This window comes from Caenorhabditis elegans, chromosome IV (genome assembly GCF_000002985.6).
Source record: "Caenorhabditis elegans chromosome IV".
Classification (NCBI taxonomy): domain Eukaryota; kingdom Metazoa; phylum Nematoda; class Chromadorea; order Rhabditida; family Rhabditidae; genus Caenorhabditis; species Caenorhabditis elegans.
In genome coordinates this window covers 16,126,559-16,154,032 of record NC_003282.8, presented here as the reverse complement: position 1 = coordinate 16,154,032, position 27,474 = coordinate 16,126,559, and the positions used below count along the sequence as shown (strand labels likewise).

At 29.8% G+C, this 27,474-nt stretch overlaps 2 protein-coding genes and 96 non-coding genes across 99 annotated transcripts; 44 read left to right on the top strand and 54 right to left on the bottom strand.

The window, feature by feature from the left end:
- The first annotated feature begins 1,287 nt into the window (after positions 1 to 1,287).
- 21ur-10088 lies at positions 1,288 to 1,308 on the top strand. Its single transcript, NR_065786.1, has one exon.
- A 302-nt stretch (positions 1,309 to 1,610) lies between these two features.
- Positions 1,611 to 1,631, bottom strand: 21ur-1724. Its single transcript, NR_065785.1, has one exon.
- Positions 1,632 to 1,707: 76 nt separating this feature from the next.
- On the bottom strand, positions 1,708 to 1,728 carry 21ur-11731. Its single transcript, NR_065784.1, has one exon.
- Positions 1,729 to 1,971: 243 nt separating this feature from the next.
- Positions 1,972 to 1,992, bottom strand: 21ur-11281. Its single transcript, NR_065783.1, has one exon.
- A 12-nt stretch (positions 1,993 to 2,004) lies between these two features.
- Positions 2,005 to 2,025, top strand: 21ur-9269. Its single transcript, NR_065782.1, has one exon.
- A 335-nt stretch (positions 2,026 to 2,360) lies between these two features.
- Positions 2,361 to 2,381, top strand: 21ur-4275. Its single transcript, NR_065781.1, has one exon.
- Positions 2,382 to 2,699: 318 nt separating this feature from the next.
- 21ur-12390 lies at positions 2,700 to 2,720 on the top strand. The gene has a single exon (NR_065780.1).
- Positions 2,721 to 2,933: 213 nt separating this feature from the next.
- On the top strand, positions 2,934 to 2,954 carry 21ur-8007. Its single transcript, NR_065779.1, has one exon.
- 21ur-5829 lies at positions 2,935 to 2,955 on the top strand. The gene has a single exon (NR_065778.1).
- A 7-nt stretch (positions 2,956 to 2,962) lies between these two features.
- On the bottom strand, positions 2,963 to 2,983 carry 21ur-15619. Its single transcript, NR_065777.1, has one exon.
- A 214-nt stretch (positions 2,984 to 3,197) lies between these two features.
- On the top strand, positions 3,198 to 3,218 carry 21ur-3816. Its single transcript, NR_065776.1, has one exon.
- Positions 3,219 to 3,307: 89 nt separating this feature from the next.
- On the top strand, positions 3,308 to 3,328 carry 21ur-1685. The gene has a single exon (NR_065775.1).
- A 278-nt stretch (positions 3,329 to 3,606) lies between these two features.
- Positions 3,607 to 3,627, top strand: 21ur-13497. Its single transcript, NR_065774.1, has one exon.
- 21ur-6557 lies at positions 3,610 to 3,630 on the top strand. Its single transcript, NR_065773.1, has one exon.
- Positions 3,613 to 3,633, top strand: 21ur-8994. Its single transcript, NR_065772.1, has one exon.
- A 385-nt stretch (positions 3,634 to 4,018) lies between these two features.
- 21ur-13849 lies at positions 4,019 to 4,039 on the top strand. Its single transcript, NR_065771.1, has one exon.
- A 239-nt stretch (positions 4,040 to 4,278) lies between these two features.
- On the bottom strand, positions 4,279 to 4,299 carry 21ur-4390. Its single transcript, NR_065770.1, has one exon.
- A 234-nt stretch (positions 4,300 to 4,533) lies between these two features.
- 21ur-5194 lies at positions 4,534 to 4,554 on the bottom strand. Its single transcript, NR_065769.1, has one exon.
- Positions 4,555 to 4,982: 428 nt separating this feature from the next.
- Positions 4,983 to 5,003, top strand: 21ur-5624. Its single transcript, NR_065768.1, has one exon.
- A 256-nt stretch (positions 5,004 to 5,259) lies between these two features.
- On the top strand, positions 5,260 to 5,280 carry 21ur-14452. The gene has a single exon (NR_065767.1).
- Positions 5,261 to 5,281, top strand: 21ur-5172. The gene has a single exon (NR_065766.1).
- A 424-nt stretch (positions 5,282 to 5,705) lies between these two features.
- Positions 5,706 to 5,726, top strand: 21ur-6822. Its single transcript, NR_065765.1, has one exon.
- Positions 5,727 to 5,872: 146 nt separating this feature from the next.
- Positions 5,873 to 5,893, top strand: 21ur-5396. The gene has a single exon (NR_065764.1).
- Positions 5,894 to 6,246: 353 nt separating this feature from the next.
- On the top strand, positions 6,247 to 6,267 carry 21ur-644. The gene has a single exon (NR_065763.1).
- A 180-nt stretch (positions 6,268 to 6,447) lies between these two features.
- On the top strand, positions 6,448 to 6,468 carry 21ur-3082. The gene has a single exon (NR_065762.1).
- Positions 6,469 to 6,877: 409 nt separating this feature from the next.
- On the top strand, positions 6,878 to 11,489 carry gtnt-48 (Glycosyltransferase family 92 protein; the record flags this gene model as incomplete). Of its 2 annotated transcripts, none has more annotated exons than NM_070513.2 (9): positions 6,878 to 6,972; positions 7,105 to 7,247; positions 7,871 to 8,156; positions 8,701 to 8,798; positions 9,177 to 9,250; positions 9,297 to 9,375; positions 10,180 to 10,467; positions 10,509 to 10,594; positions 11,237 to 11,489. In NM_070513.2, 9 exons carry the CDS (start codon positions 6,891 to 6,893, stop codon positions 11,487 to 11,489), a joined length of 1,389 nt encoding a protein of 462 aa, NP_502914.1. The 2 variants fall into 2 exon arrangements, with proteins under 2 accessions (NP_502914.1, NP_001294127.1); NM_001307198.3 differs by lacking the exon at positions 11,237 to 11,489 and adding an exon at positions 11,086 to 11,113 and having other exon boundaries at positions 6,891 to 6,972.
- 21ur-10078 lies at positions 6,990 to 7,010 on the bottom strand. Its single transcript, NR_065761.1, has one exon.
- 21ur-14560 lies at positions 7,457 to 7,477 on the bottom strand. Its single transcript, NR_065760.1, has one exon.
- Positions 7,586 to 7,606, bottom strand: 21ur-9802. The gene has a single exon (NR_065759.1).
- Positions 7,719 to 7,739, bottom strand: 21ur-3554. Its single transcript, NR_065758.1, has one exon.
- On the top strand, positions 8,347 to 8,367 carry 21ur-10632. Its single transcript, NR_065757.1, has one exon.
- On the top strand, positions 8,485 to 8,505 carry 21ur-5202. The gene has a single exon (NR_065756.1).
- Positions 8,707 to 8,727, top strand: 21ur-1813. Its single transcript, NR_065755.1, has one exon.
- On the bottom strand, positions 8,868 to 8,888 carry 21ur-7210. The gene has a single exon (NR_065754.1).
- 21ur-13799 lies at positions 8,869 to 8,889 on the bottom strand. The gene has a single exon (NR_065753.1).
- Positions 9,025 to 9,045, bottom strand: 21ur-339. Its single transcript, NR_065752.1, has one exon.
- On the bottom strand, positions 9,257 to 9,277 carry 21ur-779. The gene has a single exon (NR_065751.1).
- Positions 9,363 to 9,383, bottom strand: 21ur-1121. Its single transcript, NR_065750.1, has one exon.
- 21ur-14871 lies at positions 9,416 to 9,436 on the top strand. Its single transcript, NR_065749.1, has one exon.
- Positions 9,718 to 9,738, bottom strand: 21ur-7582. Its single transcript, NR_065748.1, has one exon.
- Positions 9,928 to 9,948, top strand: 21ur-1329. Its single transcript, NR_065747.1, has one exon.
- On the bottom strand, positions 10,756 to 10,776 carry 21ur-15273. The gene has a single exon (NR_065746.1).
- 21ur-12517 lies at positions 10,759 to 10,779 on the bottom strand. Its single transcript, NR_065745.1, has one exon.
- 21ur-1409 lies at positions 10,922 to 10,942 on the bottom strand. The gene has a single exon (NR_065744.1).
- On the bottom strand, positions 10,925 to 10,945 carry 21ur-836. The gene has a single exon (NR_065743.1).
- Positions 11,160 to 11,180, bottom strand: 21ur-2846. The gene has a single exon (NR_065742.1).
- Positions 11,490 to 11,796: 307 nt separating the features above from the next.
- 21ur-3213 lies at positions 11,797 to 11,817 on the top strand. Its single transcript, NR_065741.1, has one exon.
- Positions 11,818 to 11,985: 168 nt separating this feature from the next.
- 21ur-3948 lies at positions 11,986 to 12,006 on the top strand. Its single transcript, NR_065740.1, has one exon.
- A 597-nt stretch (positions 12,007 to 12,603) lies between these two features.
- Positions 12,604 to 12,624, bottom strand: 21ur-4097. The gene has a single exon (NR_065739.1).
- On the bottom strand, positions 12,607 to 12,627 carry 21ur-1269. Its single transcript, NR_065738.1, has one exon.
- Positions 12,628 to 13,011: 384 nt separating this feature from the next.
- 21ur-12196 lies at positions 13,012 to 13,032 on the bottom strand. Its single transcript, NR_065737.1, has one exon.
- Positions 13,015 to 13,035, bottom strand: 21ur-1708. The gene has a single exon (NR_065736.1).
- A 134-nt stretch (positions 13,036 to 13,169) lies between these two features.
- 21ur-923 lies at positions 13,170 to 13,190 on the bottom strand. Its single transcript, NR_065735.1, has one exon.
- A 63-nt stretch (positions 13,191 to 13,253) lies between these two features.
- Positions 13,254 to 13,274, bottom strand: 21ur-15520. The gene has a single exon (NR_065734.1).
- A 221-nt stretch (positions 13,275 to 13,495) lies between these two features.
- On the bottom strand, positions 13,496 to 13,516 carry 21ur-5288. The gene has a single exon (NR_065733.1).
- Positions 13,517 to 13,846: 330 nt separating this feature from the next.
- Positions 13,847 to 13,867, top strand: 21ur-4745. The gene has a single exon (NR_065732.1).
- A 131-nt stretch (positions 13,868 to 13,998) lies between these two features.
- On the bottom strand, positions 13,999 to 14,019 carry 21ur-12806. The gene has a single exon (NR_065731.1).
- 21ur-2812 lies at positions 14,002 to 14,022 on the bottom strand. The gene has a single exon (NR_065730.1).
- Positions 14,023 to 14,419: 397 nt separating this feature from the next.
- Positions 14,420 to 14,440, top strand: 21ur-7852. The gene has a single exon (NR_065729.1).
- Positions 14,441 to 14,679: 239 nt separating this feature from the next.
- 21ur-10918 lies at positions 14,680 to 14,700 on the bottom strand. The gene has a single exon (NR_065728.1).
- A 240-nt stretch (positions 14,701 to 14,940) lies between these two features.
- 21ur-10604 lies at positions 14,941 to 14,961 on the top strand. The gene has a single exon (NR_065727.1).
- Positions 14,942 to 14,962, top strand: 21ur-3518. The gene has a single exon (NR_065726.1).
- Positions 14,963 to 15,106: 144 nt separating this feature from the next.
- On the top strand, positions 15,107 to 15,127 carry 21ur-5730. Its single transcript, NR_065725.1, has one exon.
- Positions 15,108 to 15,128, top strand: 21ur-3246. Its single transcript, NR_065724.1, has one exon.
- Positions 15,129 to 15,773: 645 nt separating this feature from the next.
- On the bottom strand, positions 15,774 to 15,794 carry 21ur-6644. Its single transcript, NR_065723.1, has one exon.
- A 296-nt stretch (positions 15,795 to 16,090) lies between these two features.
- On the bottom strand, positions 16,091 to 16,111 carry 21ur-7475. The gene has a single exon (NR_065722.1).
- Positions 16,112 to 16,418: 307 nt separating this feature from the next.
- On the bottom strand, positions 16,419 to 16,439 carry 21ur-5857. The gene has a single exon (NR_065721.1).
- Positions 16,440 to 16,597: 158 nt separating this feature from the next.
- On the top strand, positions 16,598 to 16,618 carry 21ur-2284. Its single transcript, NR_065720.1, has one exon.
- Positions 16,619 to 16,711: 93 nt separating this feature from the next.
- 21ur-908 lies at positions 16,712 to 16,732 on the top strand. Its single transcript, NR_065719.1, has one exon.
- Positions 16,733 to 16,894: 162 nt separating this feature from the next.
- On the bottom strand, positions 16,895 to 16,915 carry 21ur-5401. The gene has a single exon (NR_065718.1).
- Positions 16,916 to 17,002: 87 nt separating this feature from the next.
- Positions 17,003 to 17,023, bottom strand: 21ur-14293. The gene has a single exon (NR_065717.1).
- Positions 17,024 to 17,300: 277 nt separating this feature from the next.
- Positions 17,301 to 17,321, top strand: 21ur-2452. The gene has a single exon (NR_065716.1).
- 21ur-13571 lies at positions 17,304 to 17,324 on the top strand. The gene has a single exon (NR_065715.1).
- Positions 17,325 to 17,731: 407 nt separating this feature from the next.
- On the bottom strand, positions 17,732 to 17,752 carry 21ur-2218. The gene has a single exon (NR_065714.1).
- Positions 17,753 to 18,600: 848 nt separating this feature from the next.
- 21ur-2503 lies at positions 18,601 to 18,621 on the bottom strand. Its single transcript, NR_065713.1, has one exon.
- Positions 18,622 to 18,873: 252 nt separating this feature from the next.
- 21ur-7354 lies at positions 18,874 to 18,894 on the bottom strand. Its single transcript, NR_065712.1, has one exon.
- On the bottom strand, positions 18,877 to 18,897 carry 21ur-3083. The gene has a single exon (NR_065711.1).
- 21ur-4261 lies at positions 18,878 to 18,898 on the bottom strand. The gene has a single exon (NR_065710.1).
- Positions 18,899 to 19,185: 287 nt separating this feature from the next.
- Positions 19,186 to 19,206, bottom strand: 21ur-10646. The gene has a single exon (NR_065709.1).
- A 139-nt stretch (positions 19,207 to 19,345) lies between these two features.
- Positions 19,346 to 19,366, top strand: 21ur-1952. Its single transcript, NR_065708.1, has one exon.
- 21ur-2283 lies at positions 19,352 to 19,372 on the top strand. The gene has a single exon (NR_065707.1).
- A 96-nt stretch (positions 19,373 to 19,468) lies between these two features.
- Positions 19,469 to 19,489, bottom strand: 21ur-2280. Its single transcript, NR_065706.1, has one exon.
- A 36-nt stretch (positions 19,490 to 19,525) lies between these two features.
- 21ur-8117 lies at positions 19,526 to 19,546 on the top strand. Its single transcript, NR_065705.1, has one exon.
- Positions 19,527 to 19,547, top strand: 21ur-9590. Its single transcript, NR_065704.1, has one exon.
- Positions 19,548 to 19,724: 177 nt separating this feature from the next.
- On the bottom strand, positions 19,725 to 19,745 carry 21ur-2825. The gene has a single exon (NR_065703.1).
- On the bottom strand, positions 19,728 to 19,748 carry 21ur-15465. The gene has a single exon (NR_065702.1).
- On the bottom strand, positions 19,743 to 21,569 carry hlh-32 (BHLH domain-containing protein). The gene is made up of 3 exons (NM_001028259.5): positions 21,464 to 21,569; positions 20,296 to 20,428; positions 19,743 to 19,970 (listed from the first exon to the last, which is right to left on the bottom strand). Exons 1-3 carry the CDS (start codon positions 21,532 to 21,534, stop codon positions 19,857 to 19,859), a joined length of 318 nt encoding a protein of 105 aa, NP_001023430.1. The 5' UTR covers positions 21,535 to 21,569; the 3' UTR covers positions 19,743 to 19,856.
- 21ur-3918 lies at positions 20,488 to 20,508 on the bottom strand. Its single transcript, NR_065701.1, has one exon.
- On the top strand, positions 20,762 to 20,782 carry 21ur-4133. Its single transcript, NR_065700.1, has one exon.
- A 686-nt stretch (positions 21,570 to 22,255) lies between the features above and the next one.
- Positions 22,256 to 22,276, bottom strand: 21ur-1083. The gene has a single exon (NR_065699.1).
- Positions 22,277 to 22,365: 89 nt separating this feature from the next.
- On the bottom strand, positions 22,366 to 22,386 carry 21ur-7015. Its single transcript, NR_065698.1, has one exon.
- A 197-nt stretch (positions 22,387 to 22,583) lies between these two features.
- 21ur-1979 lies at positions 22,584 to 22,604 on the bottom strand. Its single transcript, NR_065697.1, has one exon.
- A 250-nt stretch (positions 22,605 to 22,854) lies between these two features.
- On the top strand, positions 22,855 to 22,875 carry 21ur-6498. Its single transcript, NR_065696.1, has one exon.
- Positions 22,876 to 23,258: 383 nt separating this feature from the next.
- Positions 23,259 to 23,279, bottom strand: 21ur-6924. Its single transcript, NR_065695.1, has one exon.
- Positions 23,262 to 23,282, bottom strand: 21ur-1116. The gene has a single exon (NR_065694.1).
- Positions 23,283 to 23,597: 315 nt separating this feature from the next.
- Positions 23,598 to 23,618, bottom strand: 21ur-964. The gene has a single exon (NR_065693.1).
- A 446-nt stretch (positions 23,619 to 24,064) lies between these two features.
- 21ur-5178 lies at positions 24,065 to 24,085 on the top strand. The gene has a single exon (NR_065692.1).
- Positions 24,086 to 27,064: 2,979 nt separating this feature from the next.
- 21ur-2574 lies at positions 27,065 to 27,085 on the bottom strand. The gene has a single exon (NR_065691.1).
- Between the last annotated feature and the right edge of the window lie 389 nt (positions 27,086 to 27,474).

Here is a 27,474-nt window from a genome sequence, read left to right as displayed (position 1 = left end):
ATTTCTTTTCTCATAAATTTTGAAGTTCCCGCCAAAATTTTTTTCACTGAAAATTTGAATTTCCCGCCAAATTTTTTTTTCTCAGAAAGTTTGAATTTCCCGCCAAAATGTTTTTCACTGAAAATTTGAATTTCCCGCCAAATTTTTTTTTCACTGAAAATTTGAATTTCCCGCTAAAATTTTTTCACTGAAAATTTGAATTTCCCGCCAAAATTTTTTCACTGAAAATTTGAATTTCCCGCCAAAATTTTTTTCACTGAAAATTTGAATTTCCCGCCAAAATTTTTTTTCACTGATGAAAATTTGAATTTCCCGCTAAAATTTTTTCACTGAAAATTTGAATTACCCGCCAAAATTTTTTTTCACTGAAAATTTGAATTTCCCGCCAAAATTTTTTTCACTGAAAATTTGAATTTCCCGCCAAAATTTTTTTCACTGAAAATTTGAATTTCCCGCCAAAATTTTTTTCACTGAAAATTTGAATTTCCCGCCAAAATTTTTTTCACTTAAAATTTGAATTTCCCGCCAAAATTTTTTTCACTTAAAATTTGAATTTCCCGCCAACATTTTGGGTCTCACCACGAAGGGTCTCACCACGATGTGTCTCACCACTAAGGGTCTCACCACGATGGGTCTCACCACGAAGGGTCTCACCACGAAGGGTCTCACCACGATGGGTCTCACCACGAAGGGTGCCACGCCCACTATTCTCACTGAAATTTGGGCGTGACGTCACAGACTACAAAGACTACATAGACTACAAACTCCGGACAGACGAACTGTATTTTTTTATATATAGTTAATGATATTTATCCGAGGTGTTTTCATTTTTTAATTGTTTCTCACGATGTTTTTATAGGAGTTTCACTAACATGCTTGCCGTCCTGCAGGTATAGCAACAAGTTGCAAAAATCATAACATTTCGGGCGCTTAGTAACTTGAGTTTACGAAAAATAGTTGGTAGGCAGGTCCCTAGGCAGGCATGTACCCCTGAACATCAGAACACCAATTTTCTTTTTGAAAAAACTCATTTGATGCATGTTTGTATGTTGCTGGCGCTAGTCTTTAAAATCGAAAGGTCTCCGCAAAAATTGAGAAGCACCTGATTATATCTTGTAAAATTTACGAGAAATCCCGGTTTTTGTAGGAAAAATTTTTTAAAATTAATATTGAGATCAATTTCTTTGAAAATCAAAAGCTAAGTTTGTGAATTGCAATAATTTTCATAGAAAACTAAATTAATGTTTCACGATTCTTTAAAATTCAGAATTAAAGTATTTTCGTTACTGTCACTTTGGGAATTTTTCTCGGAGATTTATAAATCTGCGAGAAAAATCACTGTAAAAAAATTGATGTGAAAAGTTAAAACTTGGCAAGGGAACTAATGTATTTTTTGATGGGATTCTAAATTTTTCATGGTTTAGTTTTAAATTGGCATTAGGAAGAAATTTTATAAGTTAAAAAATGTAATTTAAAAATTAAAAAAAAAAGGAATCTTGAAAACAAAATTTTTCCATTTTCACAAATACTTTAAAACTTGCAAAAAATGGTTTATTTTCATAATACATTCTTGACAATCCTTTCATATTTGCTTTCAAATTTTTGATGCGACAACAAATGAAGAAGTCACACTAAAACTAACTATATAAAAATCCAAACTTTATGAAAGTGGAGAAACATGGCAACTTTGTGAAAAATATCAATTTCATAACATTCTTGAATTTTCTAGTGAATGAATGTAATTTTTTCTTGTAATATCAAGGTTTACAAACAGCAAAAAAATGTTATAACGTGGTATTATGTTGTAGAACTGAAATGAATTATAAAAATGTCCTTTGTTGTGTGGAAAAACTGGAGCAGCCGTTTTTATTTACAAAAATTGTCTATTCGAAAAAGGTAGAAAAATGGAAAAAAAACGTTTATAATAAAGAAATTTCAAAAATTTACTCACTAGAAATACAATTTCAATAACTTTTTAGAATTGTTCTGACGACCAAACCAAATTTCAAACTTCAATAAAAAATGCTTTCGAAACATTAAAACATGTATATTGAAATGAATTTTAAAAAACCAATTTGATTTCAATATCAGATAACTTTTTTCAACTCAAAAAACTGTGAAATCAAACAATACTTTTTTCTAGTCAGATGCATTTTTGTATGTACCCTGCGCCAGCCATAAAGTCCAGAAGTCTAGGCAAAAATCTTGAAACACTCACAAAACGAAACAGGTTTATTATTTACCGAGTTTGAGTTTGTTTTTTTTTCAAAATTTAAGATTAATTTGCATTCAACTCTGTGAAAAAAACTATTAATGTTTCACTAGTTTCTGAAAATGTTTCCGAGTAATGGGCATATTGTTATGACTTTCACTACAGCGATCACTGTAAACCGAATTGAACTTTTATTTGTAGGTAATTATCTTTTTTCAGATGGAAACCACTTTTGCCACAATAGGCATTCTTCTAGAATTTTTTTCACTACAACTTTCCTATTTTCACTTTTCAAAACATTGCCTGGAAGAATTCTAAATTATATGAAAAGAAACACTTCATTTGTTAAGAATTATTTTTGTCTGTTTTGGTCGTTTTTCAATTTACCGTGTTAAAATTTGATATTTTCTCATAATTTTCAAAAATTTTATCACAACAACTGTTTCATCGAGTTGGTAATTGTTCCCAGTTTTTTTTATTTTTTTGCTATTTATCTATTCAATATTAATTAAATGTTTGAACACCTTAAACCTTCTTTTTGAATTTTCTGAAAGCAATTGTACATATTGATTTGTTTCATGATTTCCCTGGTCCATACAAAATCCAGAAACACTTGAAACTGGATATTTTTCCCAGAAATTGGAATTTAAAGATCTTCAGTTTTTTTTAAATATTATGTTTCATATTTGTATTAATATTGCTTAATTATTATTTTTCAAAATTCAGAAATTTTTTCGTATGATTTATTGACCCCATAGTGCCTAATTCGCGATGAAAAGATTCAGAAAACGTTTTATTTTGAAAATTTCGTGAAACTGTATTTCAATTTTCAGTAAAATTCGAGTAATAGTCGTTTGAAAAATTTTTTATAAAAGTTTCCAAATCTTTTCAGATTTTTTAAAACACCTATTGATCTTGTGAATCGTGAAAATAAACAAATTGTTTCATCTGTTTGATAATTGTGTGCAATTTTCAAATCTGATGCTTAGAAAACCTCGTTTAGTGACCGATATTTTTTTGACTTTCCGAAAATAAAATTTCATAATACTCTTTTTTACAAAGTTTTCAAATGTTTTCTAATTTTTTTCGAGCTAATATTGATCTAATCGTGGCCGCTAAACAATTGTATCATATAATTCGTAATTTTCGCCAATTTTCAATTCTGTTGCTAACAAAAGTAACCTCGTTGAGTTAGCCATTTTTGATATTTCAAAGATACAATTAAAATTCAATATAATATCCAGAATTCATTTAATTTTTAGTTTTCAAACCTGAAAATCAGCCTAAAAGCTAATTTTGACAAGTTTGTAATACTGCAGTCCATGTTTTTTTTTTTTTGAAAAAAAAAATAATGTTTCACGTATGTTTTAAAATATGGAGTAATAAAAGACTTTTATTAATTAAATGTCCGGGAATGAGTCTAAAAAACATATTTCTTTTGAAAAAGGAATTTTAGTCACTTGAAAAATATGCGGAATTGGATTTTCAACAACATTTATCACCACTAGCAAACCACTAAGATGGAAATTGTAAAATTAATGACTTTTTTTGAAACCGGAGCTATTTTCTCAAGATATTTACAAAGTAGAACTGAAAATGTTATGATCATATCAAAATAGAGAAATTTATCACACATTTAAAATAGTCGGTTACACCTGATTTATTGTTTTTGTAGTTAGTAGTCTGTGACGTCACTTTTTACCAAAAATGAAAGACTGTGTGCAAAGCCACTCATTTTTACCAAACGATTTAAAGAAAACACTGTTTCACTAATTTTATTTGAAACGTCACGCATTTTTCATTCAATTTTCTTTTTTGTAATCAATTTTCATAAAATATACAGTGTATAAAATTTCGAGTTTCTGCTCGTTCTTACACTTTCAATGAAAATTTGTTAATGTCAATCGATTCCAAATGTCAAAAAAAAACTGTCCAACTGTCCAAAACATTTAGAAAAATATATTCAAAATAAGTTTTTGAAACCAGAAAATACTTTAAATCATATGTGAAACATTAAATTTTTCTGAAAATGAAAACCTGTAGATCAGTGTTCAGACGTTCTCGCTGACTGTAATTATGGAAAACGATCAGAATAAATTAAAATTCAACACTCTCATAGACTAGATGAAGCAGTTTTTACAATAAAAGATATCGGAAAATAATATAAAATTTGCTAGAACTGACAAAACCTGAAAAATTCGAAAAAAAAACATTCTTCTGCAACGGTATTTTGAGAAATTAATTGAATTTTCATTGCTGGCAGAAGTAATACGCTTTTACAATAAAGTTGTTTTTATAACTCACTGCCTTACAAAAACCTTCACAATCATATAAATTTATTAATATTTAAAAGTGGCAAACCGGATACAAGTGAAATCAGTGAAACAGTTTTTTAGCAAAACTAAAAAAAAATTTTTTGGACTGCTGTGAGAATTTCAAATGAACATTTTTGGGTTCAAATATTTTTTTGCCCAATTTACAATAAAAATTGTTTTCCGAAACCTGATTCACTTTCACCGATACAATCTGAAGACTGTCCGTTTGGGCGCCTAGCTTTCCATTTTTCCGTTCATTACAGGGTACATACATACATACATCAGAAAATCAGTGAACATCGCTAGTTTCAAATACATAATGGAAAACAAAAATATGTTTCAAATTTGTGGAATAAAGAATGGTCATTTTGAGTGCCCATAAAAAAAACCAAAATTTTTTAATAATCTGCTGTTTCAGATTTACGTCATTAGCTAACAGGAAACAACTCAATTGCTTCGAAACAACTCAATTGCTTCGAAAACTCACTCGATTTGCCCCCTGTGGTGTGTGTTCTCAGCCCCAGACATGGAAATCGGAAAGCTATAAAAATTTGAAAGACGTCTGATTATATCTGGTAAAAATTAAAAATCTTGAGAATAACGAGTTTTTTTATATGGAAAAGTGTTTTATTTTAAATTGATCTCAAGATTTTTCCAAAATTAAGAGTTTTCATGAAAAAATGAACTAATGTTTCACGATTTTCATAAATTTCAGTATAAAATTTGTTATTATTCAAAAATTGAAGGTGTTCACTGATTTTCTGATGTATGTATGTATGTACCCTGTAATGAACGGAAAAATGAAAAGCTAGGTGCCCAAACGGACTGTCTTCAGATTGTATCGGTGAAAGTGAATCAGGTTTTAGAAAAAATAAATATTTGAACCCAAAAATGTTCATTTGTTTGTTAAAAACATTTTCCGAAGCATTAGAATAGGTTAAATTTAGAAAATTACAAAGAATACTCGGCTAGCAGAGTTTTCAACATTATCCGTTGTCCGTAACCTTGTGAACCATTAATTTTAGCATTTTCTTATCTTGAGAAACGTGGAAGATTTATTTTACAGTTGCATTGTTCAAAAAAACTCAAAAATGAGTCTAATCAAAAAAATTTTCAAAAAACCATAAACTACTGTTTCATCAGTTTCTGATAGTCAACCTTACAACAAACATTTTTGATTAGATCCAGTTTTTAGAAAAAAAACTGAAAGCCCAAACAAACTGACTGCACATATATATTGAAGACCTGTTTGAAATTCTCACAGCAGTCCAAATAATTTTTTTTAGTTTTGCTAAAAAACTGTTTCACTGATTTCACTTGTTCCCGGTTTGCCACTTTTAAATATTGATAAATTTATATGATTGTGAAGGTTTTTGTAAGGCAGTGAGTTATAAAAACAACTTTATTGTAAAAGCGTATTACTTCTGCCAGCAATGAAAATTCAATTAATTTCTCAAAATACCGTTGCAGAAGAATGTTTTTTTTCGAATTTTTCAGGGTTTGTCAGTTCTAGCAAATTTTATATTATTTTCCGATATTTTTTATTGTAAAAACTGCTTCATCTAGTCTATGAGAGTGTTAAATTTTAATTTATTCTGATCGTTTTCCATAATTACAGTCAGCGAGAACGTCTGAACACTGATCTACAGGTTTTCATTTTCAGAAAAATGTAATGTTTCACATATGATTTAAAGTATTGGAGAAAAATATGTATTTCATTGGTCCATTCCAATGCCTCAGGTTCAAACATCAGATTTCTTCACGGGCGGCCATTAGATTTTATCGGTGAAAGTGAACCAGGTTTTAGAAAAAAGAAAATATTTTTATTGTAAATTAGACAAAAATGTTTGCACTCATAAATTTGTGAAAAATTCGTTTTCAAACAATTGTGATAAAAACAAGGCCAGCAATTTAAATTACTACAACTATGGCTAAACTAATAGATTCAAATATTTTAATTTTTAATAAATTTTGAAATTTCGAAAGCTATTGAACTACTGTTTTAGAGTCGCACAGCTCCAAAAATTTCGAAAAAGAAACGGAAAACTAATAAAAATCAAGAAATTTGATTGGTCAATGCAACCTTTCGAAGCTATGCGGTTTTTTTTGTTGCAAATGTGAGTTTAAAACATTATCTTATTTTTTTTACAGTTTCATACAAAAAGTTTAATACATTTTTAAATCGACACATTCACATCTCTAGCAAACGTGCCAAATAACAAAAATTTTAAAGAAGAAAATTCCTGAATGAAGACCCTGATGTGTGTCTTCTGTGTCTATGTACCCTAGAAGCGACAAAAGATGAAGATACCAGATAATCCCCCTTTTCAACCCAATTTCAATAGCCATTTCATTCAAGATCTATGCATTTTCACACTCAATTTATATTTTTCTTACTCGTGGTATTTGCACTTGCTAGTTATTTCATTTTTGTTGAGGAAATCGGTTAGTGAACAGTTTTTAATATAATGAACGACGGTTAAATAAATCACTAGAGAAAAATTGAACTTTCTAAAATATTTGAAACCGAAATTGTTTTTTCAATTTTTTTAATTATCAAAACATCAATTTTTCCAGACAACTCAGACGTAACTATTTTAAATTCTACATATCAATGTCACATCCAGCCATGGAATTTCGTGAACACCCAATCAACAGATACATCCTATTTAAATCGATTCTCAAAATGGCTTTGGATCAAATTTTACTTACCCGTTGAGGTTTGTGTGTGTTTTTTATACTGTCATTCGAATGATAGCCAGTAATGAAATTTAGTTCAAAAAAATGTATGTTTCTTGAAATAATGAAATTTTGAGAAAAAAATTAAAAATGTCATTTATAATGGTATTGAATTTATGGCCAATGTACATTATTTCAGAAAATATGTGAAACAGTCAATGTTGTTTGATAATACTTTTCCATTTTGAAACACACACCATTGGAAGAGTAATTGTGAACAACGTTTCAACATAGTTTTTGAGTTCTGTGTGAAATATTTTCTATCTGAAAAATTTTGATATTTTAGCAAAAATCATCCGTTAAAATACAATTTGTCTTCTGTACAAAAACTCAACATGAAATGAAATATCCCAGAATGCACAGATTTAAAGCAGACTTGTTGAAGTTGTAGAATCTTTTCAAGAAGATCTCTTATAGTTAGAAGTTACCTCAGAAAACTAGAATTTGAAATTTCTACAAGAATATCTTTCACATTGAAATTTCAAAACTCTAATTTTTGTTATCAAGATTTTGAAACAGAAATTTTTTCGTGCAAAACAAAATTGAAAATGTGTTCAGCATTTTTTCAACAGTAAGGTTTCAATTAAATTTCTAAATTTTCCAGAATCTCCACAACAACACGGAAATATCAATACTTGCTGCATATGTATACCCAGATCATATTTCAATTACTCTCATAACCCAACATTCCATCAAAAAACAGTTGTACTGTAGATATTACGACTGTAAAAGGAATGAAATACGTGGCAGTGCATGGTTGGGTACGGTATTCCCTGAATCCGTGATACAGTGTCCAAGAAGAATTGGAGCAGAATTTGTGTCTGTTTCGGAGAATTTGGAGAAGGAAAGTGACATTACTCCGGTTGGATTGACTTTCAGGGTTTTTGAAGGTAATCTGATTTTTTTGTGGAAAAAAATACAATATTCCAGAAAGCATGTTTTCAATAAATTATGAGTACGTTTTTTAACACAAAAAACACAGAAAAATCGGAAAAAATTTGAAATTCTTTCAATAAGCCTCAAAAAATGTATTTTATGTTTCAAGAATTCAATAAGTTACACTATTTCACTCATATCCATTTACAGAGGCAGTTTTATATTTTTCATTTATTTTTTTTTAAATTCTAGATTCTAGAAAATTCGAGAAAAATCAAAGAATTTCGAAAACATTTACTGTTTCAAGAATAACAGTTTACTTCAAAGTTTTATTCGGTATAATCAGACGTGACACAAATGGTTTATTCTAAATTGTACCTTATCTCAAAAACCAGGTTTTACAGCATCCGACATCTTCCGGGTTTCATTAAATCTGCTGCAACTCGGGAGATGTCGGGCACTACAGAAAATGTCACATTTTGAGAAACTGAAACAAGGCTTAAAATAAAAAAGTAAAACGGTTTCAAATGTTCTTTAAGTCAGCAAGAAATATTCCAGAACCAATACATGAATTATCAGTATGTGTGGCTCCAATGTATGGAAATGAGCCAAGTTGGCTGCCAATTATCGATTTTGTGGAACATAATAAGTTGGAAGTAGGTCGAAAAAATTGAAAGAACAGTTTTGAAACAAAAAACTTTATTTTTTTGAAACTTTTACAGTTAAATTAAATTTCGACAATAAAAACGAAATAAATACAGCTCACAAATAATGAGAAGGTTTTGAAACTGTAAAAAAAATTAAAATTTCAATAATGAACACTTTTGAAACAAAAACTTTTTAAAACAATTTTTTACATTATATAAAACTGAAATTTACAGTTTTGTGGATTTTACGTCAAAATTAACTTAATACAGATTTGAAAAAAATATAAAAAGTTTGTGAAACTGTAAAAAATTCCAATAATTTTTAAAGACAGTGCGCATATCTAGAAAAGTGTGAAACCAAAGAATTTTGAAAAAAATTACTTCCAGGGCGCCTCCTATTTTTACTTTTATGTTGGAGAAATCAGAGACTACGACCAGAAAATATTGGATGATTATGTTCGGTTAGTTGAAGTCAAGGCTTCGTTGCAATAATTTTGAAAATTTTAGAACCGGTGACATAGAGTTAGTGAAACTTCAGGATAAATATCATCGAGTTTTCATTGCGTGGCACCTTTTGCAGATTCAGGTAGGTTATTAAAATTTAATATCTCCCTTGGAATAAATGATGATAATGAAACATCTGAAAATTTTAGATAGAACATTTAGAAAATTTTTATTTTTACCCATTTACTAAAAAAAACTTGTAATTCTAGATTTCAAAATATATAAGTGGGAAAATTAGAAAAAAAATTAAATTTATATTTTCTGTGGTTTTCAAAAAATTATAAACACTTATGAATTTGACGAAAATTTAGTTTCGAAAATTAAAAATGATGAGTTTCAATAAATTTACAGTGTTAAGTTGAAAGTATAAACATTTTTGATATAACTATGTGTGCATAAAATCTCTAATAATCTCTGTCTAATAATCTGTTCAATTTTTATGAAAGTGCGAACTGCTCATTCCACTTTTTATAAAAATAATCTGAAATAGTTAAAGCACAATGTTGCTGAAATAACATGAATTGAGCAGCATTTTTCTTTATTATCCAAAAACTGTAAAAGAACCTACTACCAATTTTAATATTTCTACTGTTTCATGATATCTGTAAAAGAGTGCGTTGTTTTCAAAAACTAGTGCAATTTTTTTGATATTTCCTCTTTGCAATTGTGGTGTCATTGAAAATCTAAATTTTTGTCGGCTGCACCCGACAACTTTCAAGTTTTAGCGCCTTACTTCTGCCAGGCGAACTTTTCTTCTTTTAAAGTTAACTTCAGAACCCCGTCAGGTGTCGGCTGATGTAAAACGACATTAGCAACCGACAGCTACGGGGTTGCACCACTTACAGTGACCGGCTAGGTGTCGGCTGCTGCATTCTCATATTTTCAGGACTGTCACCTGCGCAGCGCCTACCATTCCAAATGGACCGCATTCATAGATTTGGATGAGAGACTATCTACAAATGGACCAGGAACAATGATTGATGTATTACGATCAATTCAAGATTCATCTGTTGGAGAAGTTCAGCTACAAAGTACAACTATAGTTAAAGATCAGGATTATCCTGATAAATATGAGAATATAGAGCAATTAGAGCAAGAATTGATATTTAAAAAATATAATGAAACAGTTAAAAAGACAATGTCAGGCACAAAACCTATAATTAAATCCGAAAAGGTAAGTGATTTTTGAAATAGTTTAATTATTTTAATTTTAAGATAGGATTAATGTCTATTCATCAAGCAAGTGCCAAGTATTTTGGAGTCAAAACGTTGTTATTAAATATTACTGTGGCAAGTGTGAGGTGAGTTTGTTTTCAGACCAAATTTTCAGTTTTTTTTTCATATTAAAGACGTTAAAAATGTTTTGAAGTTATTTCATATGACTGCTCACGTTTAAGGAAACATCAATTGCTTCACATTTTTGACATTAGATGTTAATTATGAAAATGTATTCAGAATTCGAAGCGATTTGAAACATTTGATATTAACGTCTGAAAATTACAAAAAATTGTCTTACGAGACATTCGAAACAGTAAAAATTTATAAAAATAAAGAACACCTAAAAACACACGTAAGCTTAAACAATATATTTTTCGAAGCTCCCAACATCTTCCGGGTTCCACAACAATGCAATGAAAATTAATCAAGGACCACCACTTAAAATTCAATCAGTCAGATTTACAATTTTTGTGAAACAGGAAATTTTTTGTACCGAAATTGTACTTTTCATTTAAAATAGAATATTTCTAGTATTCACGGCAAGAAAACGTCGCATAGCACCCGACATTTACAGGCTTCGGCAGCTCACTGCTATATTATAAAACCCGGCAGATGTCGGCCGCGACACTTGACTTTTGGAAACAATAATCATTTTCGACGGCGATTCGAATAATAACTGAAGAAAAGAATCGTTATCTTAACTCCCTGAAACAGTAATTTTCCAGACATTTACGAAGTGTGAAACACCGAATCTCTGGATCAGACTGGAATAAGATGCCTGATGAAACTGGAAATCCTATAGAATTTGTGACACGCCCACTTCCAGACGAATTTTCTGGAAAATTGAGAGAAGCAGTTGTGAAACGAGTATTGCATGTATATGAAACAATTCCAGTTAATTGTTTAACTATTCCACAGACATTGGTAGACGGTCTACGACATCCGAACCCTTGCAAAGCACCTTGGCCCGAGTTTTGAAACATTTTGTTGTTAAGTAGTATTTATTTTAGAAATTCATCTTTGTTTGAGCTACTTTTGGTTTTTTTTCAGTCTTTTTTTTTAAATAAAGTGTACGTGGTTCTATTTTTGGCACAGTCTTATTGGTCTTGAAATTTACTGCTTTTCAGCTATTGACGCGAGACATACACTGAATTTTATATAGGACAATAGGAAAAAATTCGAACAGCTTACGTAAATTCTCGAGCGAAAGTATAATAAATTACTGAAATTTTAAAATCTTGTTTCAAGTTGTTCTTATTAAACATGGTTTCATACTTAAAACTAATAAGTAACGGACTTTTCAATTACATCAAAAAATCAAGAACTTACTATTCCTTCAATAAGTTTCTAATGAATTAATTCGTGGCGATTATTTTTTGGTTCTATAGTTTTTGCAGATCATCGCTGTTTCAAAAAAAAATTAAATCATGCTTCACATCGTTTATATTACTATTTAACTGCACAATTTTTTTGATGCAGATATATTTTTAATGCAAATATAATTTGAATTATATATTCATTCTTGTTTGAAAAGTGTTCAAATGTCTATTAAAATAACTTTGACAATTGGCAATTTATCAGTTTTCACGTATGTCAAGCTTGAATAAACGTTTATTTTCAAGAGGATTATTATCAAAATATATAAACTGGCATGTGAAAAGTGGCTTATTTTTTATTTTTTTTTTATTTAAGCTTCTTTACTGGTGTTCCAAAACGTTTTGATTTTAAAAAAAATCTAAAACCGTTGAATTTTTGGGGTTTGTTGATAATTTGTTAATTGCAAGTTTTTATGGCATAATGGGATTTCTAGTAGAACACTGAATTTTGAATTGTTCCATGTACTACCCAATAATAAAACGTTTTTAACATAGAAACTCTGAAACATAGATTTTTTTTAAACCTTTATAAAAGCTATATAAAACTTAAAAGATATAACAGATGCCTGCGTAAACTTTGGGTGTTTTGTGTAAAAGTTTTCTATTGCTTCTGAAAATTTAGTTTAAACTAGACAAAAATCTAGAAAAATCATCAAACTGTGAAATGATTTACCACTTTCATCACACTTTTCGATTTTATAGAACTTCACTAATAAGTAAAAATCCAAATCACTGTATCACTGTAAATGTTCCATTTTTGCTAACTTTGTCAAAAACATGAAACCGTTGAAATTATTTTAAAAATCTTTGAAATACTTCAAAATCATAGAAAAAATTTAAAAATTACATTCTTACTAGAAATTTGTTTCAAAAAATGTTAATATTCGAAAAGATTCCGATCCAGTTGGCATTTTCTGGTTTTCATGGAAAAATGGATTTTTTAGAACTGGATCATATTTCGTGTAAATTGCTGAAATACTACAACATCTTTTGAATATAGAAATTTTGAAACCAATTTTTTTCAAAGAAATTTTTCAAAGATATTCACAATGCAATAATAACAGAGATGCAACCGGAAATAATTATCAAATTGAAAAAAATATTTTTTTTTCACATTTGTTTCTCCATTCCAGGAAATAATCACATCACTGTAAAAGTTGTACCTTTGCTGATTTTAAAAACACAGAGAAACAGTTAAACTTCAGGAAAAAGTTAAACAACTTCAAAATCAGAATACTCTTTAACAATATTACCGATTTAATTTTTACAACCACGTTTTCTCCATTTCATTACAATTTGCAGACTGTAAATGTTGCATCTTCACCGATTTTAAAAACACCGTGAAACGGTAACGATTCAAAAAAATAGAAAACTTCAAAAAACTTTAATATTGTACCAAAAAATGCTGATTTTCAAAAAGAATCTGAAACTGTTGAAATTTCCGGAATTCTCTAATAATTTTCAACATGCTAATCTTATGTTTTAGTCTCTTTTTGTGCACCAGACCAGTTCATTTCTTTTTAATGTTTTCAAATGTAAAAATTTTAAATTTCCGGAAGAGTATGGGTAAAGTACTCAAAAGTTTTAGTAACAGCTGCTGTGTTAAATTTTTACAGATTCGGAATGGTACCATAGAAGTTAAAATAAGTATATCTTATGGAGAATACGAAATTGTAAACGAAATTTTGAAAAAAAAAATAGTTTTTCATTAAAAATATCAGCAAATTTGGCATTACTGAATATAAAACAGTAGATGAGAAAAATTCAGACAACGTATGGTCCGCGTATCTGACTTGGTCGCAAAACTATATGTTTGTTGGAATAATATGAAAAATTGACTACAACATATTACCCAACCAAGAAATTCAAAATCAAATAAAGTCTTTGAAACCGAACTTTTTTTCAAGAATTTACTGTTTCGCGACATGCTCAAGATAATTACAATGTTTTCATCCTCGCTAAGTTCAAAAAATTGTCAAGTTTTAAACCACCCGATGTATTGAGCAATTGACCAGAACTCTATGTGCAAAAAGTTTTATAGTCAGTTAAATATATGTTTCGAGATTAATGAATTTAAACGGGATTCGATTCTTAAAACAATTTAGACATTTCAAGGACACGCTGAAAAACAATTAATGTTTCAAATAATTTTAAAATTTTGATATGAAGAGTTTGAAACAGTAAAATTTATTTTTTTTTTAATTCTTTTGTTCAACTTGAATTACTCACTATTGTTAATACATTACACGCAAATTGAAGAGCATTGATTTTAAAAATTTTCAAATTGAGAACATTCTGAAACAAAATTAAAAATACATTCATTTATTGTGAAAAAAAAAACATATTTGGTTTATAAGTTTAAAAACAAAATTTTTAGTAGTATTTTTTTTAACTTGTGGTTAAATACTAATTTTTTTTAAAAATCAAATCTTGATTTTTTCATGGGAAAACTCATTAAAAAAGTTAAGTATAGCCAGTAAAATTGTACTGTATCACGGATTCAGTTCAAGATGCATTGTTTCTTTGTGGTAATCTCATAACCATTTACATCCTATTTTCGACAGAAAACAAGTAAAACAAATTTTTTCATGTTCATAAGCTGTTTTGTAAGAGTTTTTGAAAAAGTTTGAAATTATCTAGATTAAAATTTTCTCCAAATACTTTAAACTCTTGTTTTATTCTGTGAAACCATGAAAATCACTCAAAATTGTGACTTTATGTAAAAATTTGGGTACTTGTAAATCATAGCAACCTTGAGTAACATTTATTTTCGAGACCATTTCAATCGATACTAATAGGAAATTTAAAAACAATTACTTCGATATATTGAAACTAAATTTAAAAAGGTCGCGAAACTGTAAAATATTGTTTCAGCATTTAAATTATTGAAAAGTTCCAAAAAAAAAAATTGAAATGCGTTATACGCACTAAAGAACATTTAATGTTCTTGTGTTCCAAAACAAAAAGTCGTGTGTATTTTCGGGAGAACGTTTTTGTTTCAAACTTCCTCTGCTTCACATCATTATTAAAAGTTACATTTATATTTTGAACTATTCAATAACATTTAAATGAGACAATTAATTTGTTTGAAAATGAATTTTTAAAAAGTGCAAAATAAGATGAAAAATACGATTTTCCAATTCTTTTCAAACTTAACTATTTGGAAAATCTTACTGTTTCAGTAGCTCTGTATAAACGCTGTCTATTGCGTTGTACTGGTTGAGTGAACTTATCAGCAGGCGGGATTTCGAAAGAGTAGTTGTTTCAATTTTTTTTAGAAAAAAGGTATTCGAAATCATTTTCTGATGACACGTGAAAGTTATAAACATAAAATAAGCAAGATTGCGGTTACACACACATTGAAAACTGACGATCGCAATTTAAAAAAATTTTGAAACAGTAGATTTTTCACACATTTTTCACAAAAAATTTAGTCATATACATAGATATAGACACAAAAACTTTTTTGAAAAAATTTGTATAAACTTTTCAAAATCTTTGAACACTAGAAATAGCTTGAGATTTTGGAAATTCGTTTACTTATAATTTTAAAAAAAGTTTTTTCTGTGAAAAACGTTTGGGAAAGTTCTGAACTTTGTTAATGAGGTTATTTCTGAAAATTATAGTTTTAAATTGTATTTTGAACGAAAAAAAGTTTTAAGACGCACATAAATTAGATTTTTGTGTGTTTTGAAATCTTTGTTTTTTGTTCACGTGAGGCTCAAAAAGAGTTTGCAATTGAGCACACTCGTGAAAATAATAAAATAATCCGTTTTCATTAAAAAGGGTCACAGATATTACTGTATTTTGGATGATTGTTTTTCCTTCAGTTAATAATAAATTAAGCTTTAAAAAATTCAAATTTCACCAGAAAACATTTTGAGCCTTACTGCTTGTTTTGCGAAAAGCGAACAAAAATTTTAATTCTGAATTTACAATGCGTCTGAAGAAGTTAATTTTTTCAAAGTTTAGGGTGTCCAAATTAAAAAATTTTCCAAAAATATTTACAATTTAGTTATAGTCAGGAACAGGAACATGCAACCAAAAAAATCATCAAATCGGAAAAAAAATCCCATTTGTAATGTTTTCTTTATTTCATGAACAACCGAATGTAAAAGTAAATTATATTTGCACCGTAAAACAATTAAACTTAAAAGAAAAGTTAGAAAACTTCCAAATCGGTATAATCTTTTTATAATCAGAATAAAAATTTCAATCATCCTAATGTTGTATAAAACAATTTTGATTAAAAAAAAACATCTGAAACTGCTGAATTTTCGGTATTCATGTGTTAGTTTTATTTATGCACCAGAGCAATTTTTTGGAATTTTTTCAAATATAGGAATTTTGAATTTCAAGAAGAGTATGGGTTCATCAAAAGTTTTTCTAATAGCTAACGAAAAAGCAAACCTGATTTTGAAAAAGGTTTTTTATAGAATTATTATTGTTTGTAGGCTTTTCATTACTTAATAATATCGTAAACTTTCATAGTTTAGTGTAATTTTTGTTAGAACACTGAAAATTGAAAATTTTCTTTAAATCACGGAAAAGATCAATTTATTGATACAATTTTTTTAATATAGAAATTTTGAAACCGAAAGTGTTGTTGCGGAAAAATTCATATTAAAATTTATATTAAAATTCAAAAAGGGATTTTTTAACTTATTGTTTCAGGTTGTTTATAATTTTACAAGATGCAGATGTTTATAATGAATGCTGACCCACAAGTAATCAAATTTTTTTTCAGTTCAAAAAAAAAATTAACAAAAATGCTGATTGTTTCAAATTGTTCATAAAATAAGCTGGTTTATTTTAAATGTTTAATTGAATCGTAGTTTTAGTGGCTTTCAATTTTTAATTGGAGACTGAACTGTGAAAACTAATACAAACAAAAGTTGCTCGTATAAGTTTTTGGAAAAATTGGGACCCATCAGAGTCAAAAACAAAGCAATAAAACCCAAGAGGCAGGTATCGATTTTATTTGTGTGGCACTTGCATAACCATTCATGTTTGTCAATTGTAACACGATTGAATGGACCATTTAAAACATTTGTCAAATAGAGAGTGTGAAACTGAGTATTGAAATCTTAGTTTATTTTTTTCAGTTTGAAAAGTGCTTTACACTGTTTTTTTCAATCGTAAGTAGAGTTCTACTAGAAATATCATTTTTATTGTGAAACATTTGTTCCTAAAAATACGTGTACGGTTTTAAATGTGCCCTCATTTTGGGGGTTTTATCATGTTTTACTTTTAAAAAAACCCAGTAAGTTGCAAGATGTCGGCCGGTAAATGCCGGGCGCTGTAAAAAGAATGAAAATAAATGTTTGACAAGCAGGTCTGTCGTTTTTATTTCAAAAAAACTTGGTCGGTTTTAAAATGTTGTTATTAAATTGCAGTTTTAAGTACTACATATTAATACTCCCTGTTTGGTTAAAAGCTTATCCTTTTTTAAAACTGCCGTTTTTTTTTTCAAAAAGTCAAATAACTTACATATTTTTTCAGTAACAAAAAATGTTGTTACTTTACTGACGGTGTTTCAAAACGAGTCACTTTTCAGCGAGTTAGAGATCGGTTGTCCTACAAAGATTAGTGTACTGCAGCCGACATTTCACTGGTCGTGCCACACTGCCAGTGGTGGAACCCGAAAGATGTCGGATGGCAAGAGTTTCGTACGAATATTTGATAGTAATAGATTGAAAGAATTTATTAGTTAACTCTTCAGTAATGCTGAAATTCATAAATTGTGGGATATAAAAAATGATTTTAATAAATTATAACTTTTCATAGAAACTAGTTTTTGTGTTCAAAAGTACAGGAAACACGATTTTTAAGTCAAACTTCATAGTTCATGAAAAGAATAACAAACCAAATGTACAGTTTCAAGCTTCAAGTATATAAACTATTTGAAACCGAAAACAAAAAAAATATTTAAAAAAATTATGCATTTGGAAAGTTCTTTCCTTTAGAACCATTTCTGGGATTACAAAAGTGAATAAATTTGCAGCACCCGACATTTACCGGTACTAGGTACAATTGGAGAACGATAGAGGGTAGCCTAGCTTGCCAACTTATTGGTAATGAATTTAAAAATTTTAATTCTATGCTAAAAGTATTCAGTTTCATAAATCATCAAGTTAATAAAAATATTAGTGATTTTACAAACGGAACACTGCTAAAATGTTATGATCGATATTATTGTATGAATTGAGTAGCTGTAAAATTGGTTAAAGTAACGTATTTCAATAAATAAATAAATAATAACTCCCAATAAAATACTTATTTAAAAACACGAATTTGATTTGAATTACCGTATTTCTTCTATTAATATGGCTGCAATACTATTTTTCGATGGTCTTCCCGCTTGCAATACTAATAGGGAGTGCAAGACTATTAGGGAGTGCAATACTAATTTTCAGAACATTTTCTGACTTTGAGCTTACTAGTTTTTTCCTGAAAAAGTTCGAATCATATGTAAAAATTCAGAAAATTTGATTTTCATATAAGTTCAAAAACTTCAATCTCGTAGAAATGATGTGAAAACTGTTGCAAAATAGGTAAAAAATGTTGTTGAAATCCTGAAATTAGCGAGACGGGTTTGCAATACAAAAAAGTTAAAAAAAAAGGGAGTGCAATACTAATTTTCGGAAGGTCTCCGAGGGGCAATACTAATAGGGAGTGCAAGTCTAATAGGGAGGCCATACTAATAGAAGAAATACGGTAGAGCAGATTCTACACTATTTTAAGTGAAAAAGTCATGAAATGTATAGAGTTTGTGAAACAGTATAAACTTTTCTTGTGCAAAATTATTTGAACAATGACATTTTTACATAGGCACACAAACAGCTATCAGTTACCAATATACGCCTATTTTGCCGTAGAAAACGACCTGAGAGCCTAGTATTATATATTATTATCTGAATCAGCTTTGTAGGTATCTATTTTTGTGCCTGCGCGGGAAGATTAATTTTTTTTTAATTTCAATAAATTATTTATTAGAAATACCATTACTAACAAGTTTTTAAAAAAATGCAATATTTATGAATACAACGAAACATTTTATTATATTTTCAGGTTGTCGATTTTATTTAAACGAAATTGTAAAAACCGAAATTTAAAAAAAATATATAATTGGTGAGTTTTTGATATTAAAAATTACCGAAAATATGTAATTAATTCTCTCGTTTTTCACTAAACATTCACTTTTGGCAAGGATTCCCACAAAGGAGAGCCCGGACACGCAGAACAATAATCTTTACATCCCTGGACCGGAGTCCGGAGCAACAGATGAATCAGCAAACAGCTAATAGAGACACAACACAATATAATGAAAAAAACATTATAATATCTTATAAAAAGTATGAAACAGTAGAATATACAAACCTGAATTTGAAAATGTCGCAAAAGTGTAAAAACTTGCTTCAACATGTCTATATGAAGAGCTTCACAACTTTTAAATATTAACATTGGTGCAATCATTGTTTTGTTTAAAATATCTAAATTCAAATTTTATAAGAATTTTGATAGAGTTCTTTAAGTAATTTCAACTATTGCCAGCGAAATAACAAATTGGGTAATTGTTCTTTATAATGTAATCCTTTTTCATCACTTCTAAATAAGTGTTTGTCCTTTTGAGATTGATTTGAAACAGTGACTTGCTTTTCTGAATTTGTTACAACTTTTGCGATTTCTTAAAAACTTACCAATTTCCATTTTCAAATATCCGCTAATTATCGGAACAAACATGAATTGAACTACTGTTGCGTTAAGTTTCAAATTTAGTTTTTAAATGTAAAAACAGAAGAAAGTATGTAGAAGTACGAGAAAACTGTTGAATTTCGCAAAATGGAAGGAAACATTATTAATTCTCACAGTTGCTTTATTATAGGCATAAAATATATCTGAAACGGTAAAAATGTGTAATTTTTTTGCAACATCAATTTGTTGAACATCCAGGAATCTATCACCAGCGCTAATCTCCTTCGGATGGTGTTGACACGGTTTTCTCCAAATTTTCCGAATTTCCAGAAGATTTCCTGGTTTTCAACTGGGACACCAGAACACTTAGCTCTTCGATTGCTTTTGCCTGAAATTTTATTTGTTCAATCCACGATTAGTTTGACCTCTGGTACACGCGGCAGTCTCATTTTTCAAATTTATGACGTCATTAATGCTCCTAGAAATCGCAGTTTGCTCGTGACGTCACACATGCAAAACAATTAGATTTTTAGCACGTAACCCGTGCTGCTCTTGAACTCAGGGTGGAAAATTTCGACAGCTGGCAGATCAATTTTCGCGGTTCTAAATTTTTGTCGGCTGCTAACTTTCTAGTTTTCGCACTAAAAATAACAGTCAAAAATATGTTTTTTTTTAATTTTTAAAAATAATTAGGTTTTTGGAATTAGATTTACCTGCATAATTATATGGTTCTTGGCCAAAAGCAACGTGGCAATCTTGCTCAATTTCCTCACAGAGCCCCCGTGAGCATATGGAATTACAGCTCGCAGATCGTCAAGTGCCTCGTTTAAGTCATGCATTCGGCATCTGAAATTTCACTCAGATTTTTATGAAAGTCATGGAACTTTTAAGCATGTCAAATACTGGGAACTAGATGTTAGTTGAAATTAATTTCAGAAGAAACAGGTAAAAATCAATAACCATGTTGAAACAGCGAAAATTTTAATTTTGAAAAATTTGAAAAAACTCAGAATATCACGGAAACATGTTGATTATCACTGCAGAACTGACAGAAAAAGTTTAAAAATTGCTGCAACAAACATTTCTGATCACAGTCTTTTTTGAATCGTGAAAATTTTGAAAGCAGATTAATTACTGTTTCGATGAATTTATAAAAACTGTAACAGTTCTGCACTGCGTTGGGTGAACTGTGCTGCAAAATCTGGATTTCGAGATGAATTTGGGGGGGAACTTGTATCAAAATGTTACATTTATTACGAATCTCTTGTTTCCCAAAAACGGAAGCAACTATAGGAATTTTGAGGTGCAAAGAAAGCCGTAGACTACCAGAGGCTACTCGACTTTTTCAGAAACTTGTTTTTTGTCGGCTGCTACTTACCGCGCTTAAACAAATTTGAGGTATATTTATGAGCAAGGGAATGAATTTTTCAATAAACAGAGATAGGGAAACTTTGTAAATATTGAAGTTTTTTTTGCATATTTTTAAACCTAACTTGGTCGGTTTCCAACCAAGTTGTTATAATATATGTACTTGGAATTTTGAGTACCATTATTCACTTCCCATCCATGATCAATATAGAATAGCTTTAACATTTCAAAAAGTGACGTTCTGTTTTGTCGAAAAATCAATTAACTTACATATTTTTACCACATGAAAAATATTACTATCAGGAGTAAGTTTGGAACAATAAAATTTCAAAAATTTTAAAAGAATATATTGAAGGGAACATATCCGAATAAAACATATAAAAAATTACTAGATTATTAGTATTTTGCAAAAAAAGTATTTCTTCAAAATTCAAAAAAAAACATAAATACAAAACGCTAAGATTTTTTGAAAACATGGTGAAACGGAAATTTTTCAAAAACTCAACTCCTCACCTTTCCCTCAAATTAATAGAAAGTCGAACTCCCGGCTCCGCAAAAGTTAGATCGCTGCTCATTTTCTCCATTTTCTCTCCAAATCTAACGACACCCTGAAAAACCAATAGGTTCCGCCCATTACAGTACTCCCATCCAGTAGGGTCCCCCAGGGACACCACTGCTGGGGGTGTAAGTGAATAAGGAAATGACAGATTCGATAATTCAAAGTGACAAGTTGGAGGAAATAGTGTGATCGGTGAACATTTTTTCCTGGTGGAAGATGGAAAATTCGTTGGAAATTTGAAATGTGAAAAGCTGGAAATTTGAAAAGTTACGATTTTTTCCACAAAATTCTATGCCACAATTATTGGACGCCACATTTAATTGTCTAATAATGCCTCTGAGCAATCCGGCAAAAAAAGTAGATTGTCGAGTTGTCAAGAAAAAAATATGAATAAAAATTGGCTCTCTCAAAAAATGGGAAAAATACACTTAGTTTTGACAAGTTATATTTCTGAACCTCCACTGGAAGAAAGTGGTTCCGGAGCTACAAAAACAATGAGTCCAACCTCCCCAGGGGCGGAGTCCGGAGCAACAGATGGAGCAGGAAGTCCTTCCCGAGATTTTATCTCAATTGGCGGAAATAAATAAGAAGGGAGATGAATATTAATTAGGAATCTAAATATTATGAGTTAAGAGGGGGAAAGTATGTAGATATATGGAAATTCTTGTTAGCTATGAGACTGATGTGAACAAGTTTTATGCAGAAAATACATAGAACTGAGGACTTGAAAAGTTTAGACCAAAAACTGTTTCTGAGTTCCGCACAGAATATTGTTTTAAAACACCATGATAATTCAACAACAATCAGAAACAGTGAAAAATTAAATTTTACTTTCATTTTTTTTTAAATTTCAAACAACTGAATAGAACAGAAAACAATAAAATTGCTTTTTCCAATTATTTTTTGGCAACAATGTGAAACAGTCAAAAAATAGTTTTTCTAATTTTTTAATTTTTCTTTCAAATACACAAGAAAATCGTCCGAGATTGCAACGAGACTAAAAAATAGACATTTTCATTGAAAAAATTAGTTAACATTTCATGAACTTTCAAGAAAAGTAACAGATTAATTAATGTGTTGCCAATTTGAGGAGTAGTGAGACTTCATTGAAAAAACAAGTATATGGAAGTTGAGAAACAATTTTTTATTTTTTCAAGTATTCAAGCAAATTAACCTTTCTATTTTTTTTTCCTTTTAAGAGCGATATAACAGTTGAAATGGAAATGACTAATGACGAAGCATAGCGACAAAACAAAAAAAATTGTCCAGTTGATGAAAAAAGTGAGAAAAAATATTTACTGTTTCAACATTATTATTCAAAAAAAAAACAACAACGATCCGGTGATATCCAACCAATCCAACGAGAAAAGTGGTTCCAGAGAAAGAAATCTGTAATCTGAACCTCCCCAGGGGGCTGAGTTCGGAGCAACAGATGGAGCAGCAAGGACTCCTCGAGATTTTATCTCAATTGGCGGAAATAGATCAATTGAGGAATGAAGGGAAATGAATATTAATTAGAAACCTGAATATTATAAGGAATACAGATATATGGAAATTATCATTCGTAGTTAACCTTAAAAAAATAGTTTTCAATCAATAATTTTTACATTTAAAATGTATCGAAACGGGCATGAATTACGAGTGAATATCATTAAAATACAGTTTTTTGTTTAAAATTTTCAGACTAGATTTATTTTTAAAAAAACGAAATTTAAACAATTATTAAACTCACAATCAGTTAAAGACTTTTCGATTTCTTTATTTCTCACAATATTGTCTTTTGAAAGTTGAAGTTATTTTGAAAACTATGTGAAACAGAACACAATTTTTCTTATCACTTTTTTTTCATGCTTTTAATAAATTTTGCAGGTTTTAAGAAAATAGTCAATCAGAAATTTGTGCAGTTTTCAAGTCTAATGTCTTCAACCATGTTTTGAGAAAAAAAACAAAATACAATTAAAACTGGAGGAAATGCTCAGTCAAATTGTTCTCGAAATATGTATTTTAACTTTCGCCAAAAAAATCTAGAAAAACTTTTGTTTCAGGATTTAAATTTTTTTGAAATAAACTGGAACACAATTTTAAAACTCAAATTCAGCCACTCGCCGAACAGGAAAGTTGTAATTATTGAAAATTTTAAAAAGAGCTTGAAGCAGTAAAAAATTGTAGATTTCCAATTATAGCTGTTCCAAAACTCCGCCAGATTTCTGAAACAGAATGACTTTTGTATGATATTTGATATGCACCTGCCATTTATGACGTTTTTTTAAAAAAATTTTCGTAACGTTCTAAAATTTTACATTGCTTTTTCAAAACGACATTACTGCAAGATGTAAATTTTCTGTTTTTTTTCAATTTGGTCGGAAAATTGTTTCAATTAATTTTCTTGCTCATTAATTTTGATAACAACATTTTAAACATTACAAAATAATTATGGGATGCAGAACACAAACTATAAAAAAGTATAAACATAAATACAAAATCACTTTTTTTCTCAGAATAACACAAATCTGTTTCAGAATGTTGAGAAAATTGATCGAATTTGAACATTTTGTTTTATGGTTAGAAAAACTATAAATTAAATCAGTGTTGAATCCAACAGAAAAAAAACTTAGCAGAGAATTGTCTAAGATTCAGTTGAATTTGATTAAGACTGTTTAAGATTGTATTAAGATTTTATTTTAGTCACATAGTCACAAACAAACTGTTGTGAGAATTTGAAATGATGTCAATTTTTTGGAGAATGCAATCATTACTTATATATAAAAAAATATAATGTCTGTCCATAGTTTGTAGTCTATGTAGTCTTTGTAGTCTGTGACGTCACACCCAAAGTCAGTGAGAGTTGTGGGCGGGGCCTGTCACCTTCGTGGTGAGACCCATCGTGGTGAGACCCTTCGTGGTGAGACCCATCGTGGTGAGACCCTTCGTGGTGAGACCCTTCGTGGTGAGACCCATCGTGGTGAGACCCTTCGTGGTGAGACCCATCGTGGTGAGACCCTTCGTGGTGAGACCCATCGTGGTGAGACCCTTCGCGGTGAGACCCACATTGGAATCATCTGGAAAATTCCAGAAAATTCTATAATGTTCTAGAACCTTCTGGAAAGTTCCAGAACCTTCTGGAAAATTCGAAAAAAATTCTGGAATATTCGTGGTGAGACCCATAAATTTTGGCCGAAAACTCAACATTTCTGAGAAAAAATTTTTGGCGGGAAATTCAAATTTTCAGTGAAAAAAAATTTGGCGGGAAATTCAAATTTTCAGTGAAAAAAATTTTTGGAGGGAAATTCAAATTTTCTGAGAAAAAAATTTTTGAAGGGAAATTCAAATTTTCTGAGAAAAAGGTTTTGGCGGGAATTTCAATTTTGGTTTTGGAATCATCTGGAAAATTCCAGAAAATTCTATAATGTTCTAGAACCTTCTGGAAAGTTCCAGAACCTGCTGGAAAATTCGAAAAAATTTCTGGAATATTCGTGGTGAGACCCATAAATTTTGGCCGAAAACTCAACATTTCTGAGAAAAAATTTTTGGCGGGAAATTCAAATTTTCAGTGAAAAAAATTTGGCGGGAAATTCAAATTTTCAGTGAAAAAAATTTTTGGAGGGAAATTCAAATTTTCTGAGAAAAAGGTTTTGGCGGGAATTTCAATTTTGGTTTTGGAATCATCTGGAAAATTCCAGAAAATTCTATAATGTTCTAGAACCTTCTGGAAAGTTCCAGAACCTTCTGGAAAATTCGAAAAAAATTCTGGAATATTCGTGGTGAGACCCATAAATTTTGGCCGAAAACTCAACATTTCTGAGAAAAAATTTTTGGCGGGAAATTCAAATTTTCAGTGAAAAAAAATTTGGCGGGAAATTCAAATTTTCAGTGAAAAAAATTTTTGGAGGGAAATTCAAATTTTCTGAGAAAAAAATTTTTGAAGGGAAATTCAAATTTTCTGAGAAAAAGGTTTTGGCGGGAATTTCAATTTTGGTTTTGGAATCATCTGGAAAATTCCAGAAAATTCTATAATGTTCTAGAACCTTCTGGAAAGTTCCAGAACCTGCTGGAAAATTCGAAAAAATTTCTGGAATATTCGTGGTGAGACCCATAAATTTTGGCCGAAAACTCAACATTTCTGAGAAAAAATTTTTGGCGGGAAATTCAAATTTTCAGTGAAAAAAAATTTGGCGGGAAATTCAAATTTTCAGTGAAAAAAATTTTTGGAGGGAAATTCAAATTTTCTGAGAAAAAAATTTTTGAAGGGAAATTCAAATTTTCTGAGAAAAAGGTTTTGGCGGGAATTTCAATTTTGGTTTTGGAATCATCTGGAAAATTCCAGAAAATTCTATAATGTTCTAGAACCTTCTGGAAAGTTCCAGAACCTTCTGGAAAATTCGAAAAAAATTCTGGAATATTCGTGGTGAGACCCATAAATTTTGGCCGAAAACTCAACATTTCTGAGAAAAAATTTTTGACGGGAAATTCAAATTTTCTGAGGAAAACATTTGGCGGGAAATTCAAATTTTGGTTCTGGAATCAACTTTTTGTTTCAGCACCTTCTGGAAGTTTCAAGAAAATTCTAGAATTTTCTAGAATCATCTGGAAAATTCAAAAAAGTTCTGAAATGCTCTACAACCTCCTATAACTGTAGGAGTTTTTATTTGTTTTGTCACATCTATATTCAAAGAACTTACTATTAGTAGTTAATTATTCAGACTTCTCCAGTTAAGGAAAGTTATTAACTTATTGAAAAAACTGTAACTCTGTGGAAATTTTTCGGGGGAGGGGGACAGCTCGCCACGCCAACAGTGAGAAAAATAGTGTGGTGCGCGGACCTCGATTGATGTCGGCGGCTGATATTACCTGGGGTACCGCTTTTTGCCTTTTCCCCGTGAGTGAACGAGAAAAAGGCGGGGACTATTTTGGCGTACACGCAACGCAGTTTTATAATTTTGAGTGTAGAAAAATCAGAACATTCTAACTGTCTCTTTGAATTTTCTGAATCGAATACCATGGAAGAAAATGCGATTTAATCGATGAAGTTTCAACTTTTTTAATGATACATTTTTGAATGATTAAAAGGACATCTATGTGTTATACATTTTAAACTCCGCCAGTCGTTGGCCGCGCCTGAGGCGCGGTCATCGGCTGGTATAATATAAAACTACGACAACTATTTAACTACAATGTGAAACAATCAAAAATAAATATTCAAAACAAGTTTTTTTTTCAATTACACAAGAAATCCGTTGGTACGATAACAAAAATACAATTTTTAGTGAGTGATTTAGTTTGAGGTTTGGAAAATTGCAGAAAAAAACATAACAGTATTTTTGGGAAGTCCGCGTTACTCAATTTACAGCAGGGAAAATTTTTTTGACCATCACAAATTTTTCTCGTGATTTTGAATATTTTACAACTTTTTTTGATGTTCCGGAGAAAAAAGTACGTATGATGAACCTTCCCAGAAAAAAAGGGCGGAGTCTGGAGCAACAGATGGAGCAGCAAGAATTCCTAGATATTGTATCTATGAAATAAATCAATTGGGCGATGAGGTAAAGATGAATATTATCAATAATGATATTCGCTCAATATAATTAAAATACATTTCAACTTTTAACAGAAATTTGAAAAAGTTGAAAAAAAAGTATGTAGGTATGTGGTAATTTTCTTATTAGTTAACATTGAAATTTTTTTTCAATCACAATTTTTGACAGAAAATTCCGACTTGATAGTTAGAAATTTTTCAAGATTTTTTTTTATTCCGAACAATTCCTACGTTTTTTTTTTTATAATTTCAAACATTTATTGAAAATTTAATGCGAGTTGAAGTTAGAAATCTATCTTTTCAATCTTTCTTAATAACTTATTGAAAATATAAAAACGAAAACTTTCCTTTTGACATGTTATGCGGAACAATAGCAACTGAAGAAAAATAGATTGTCGAAGTGGTAAAAATGTTTCAAAAATTTTGTTTAAG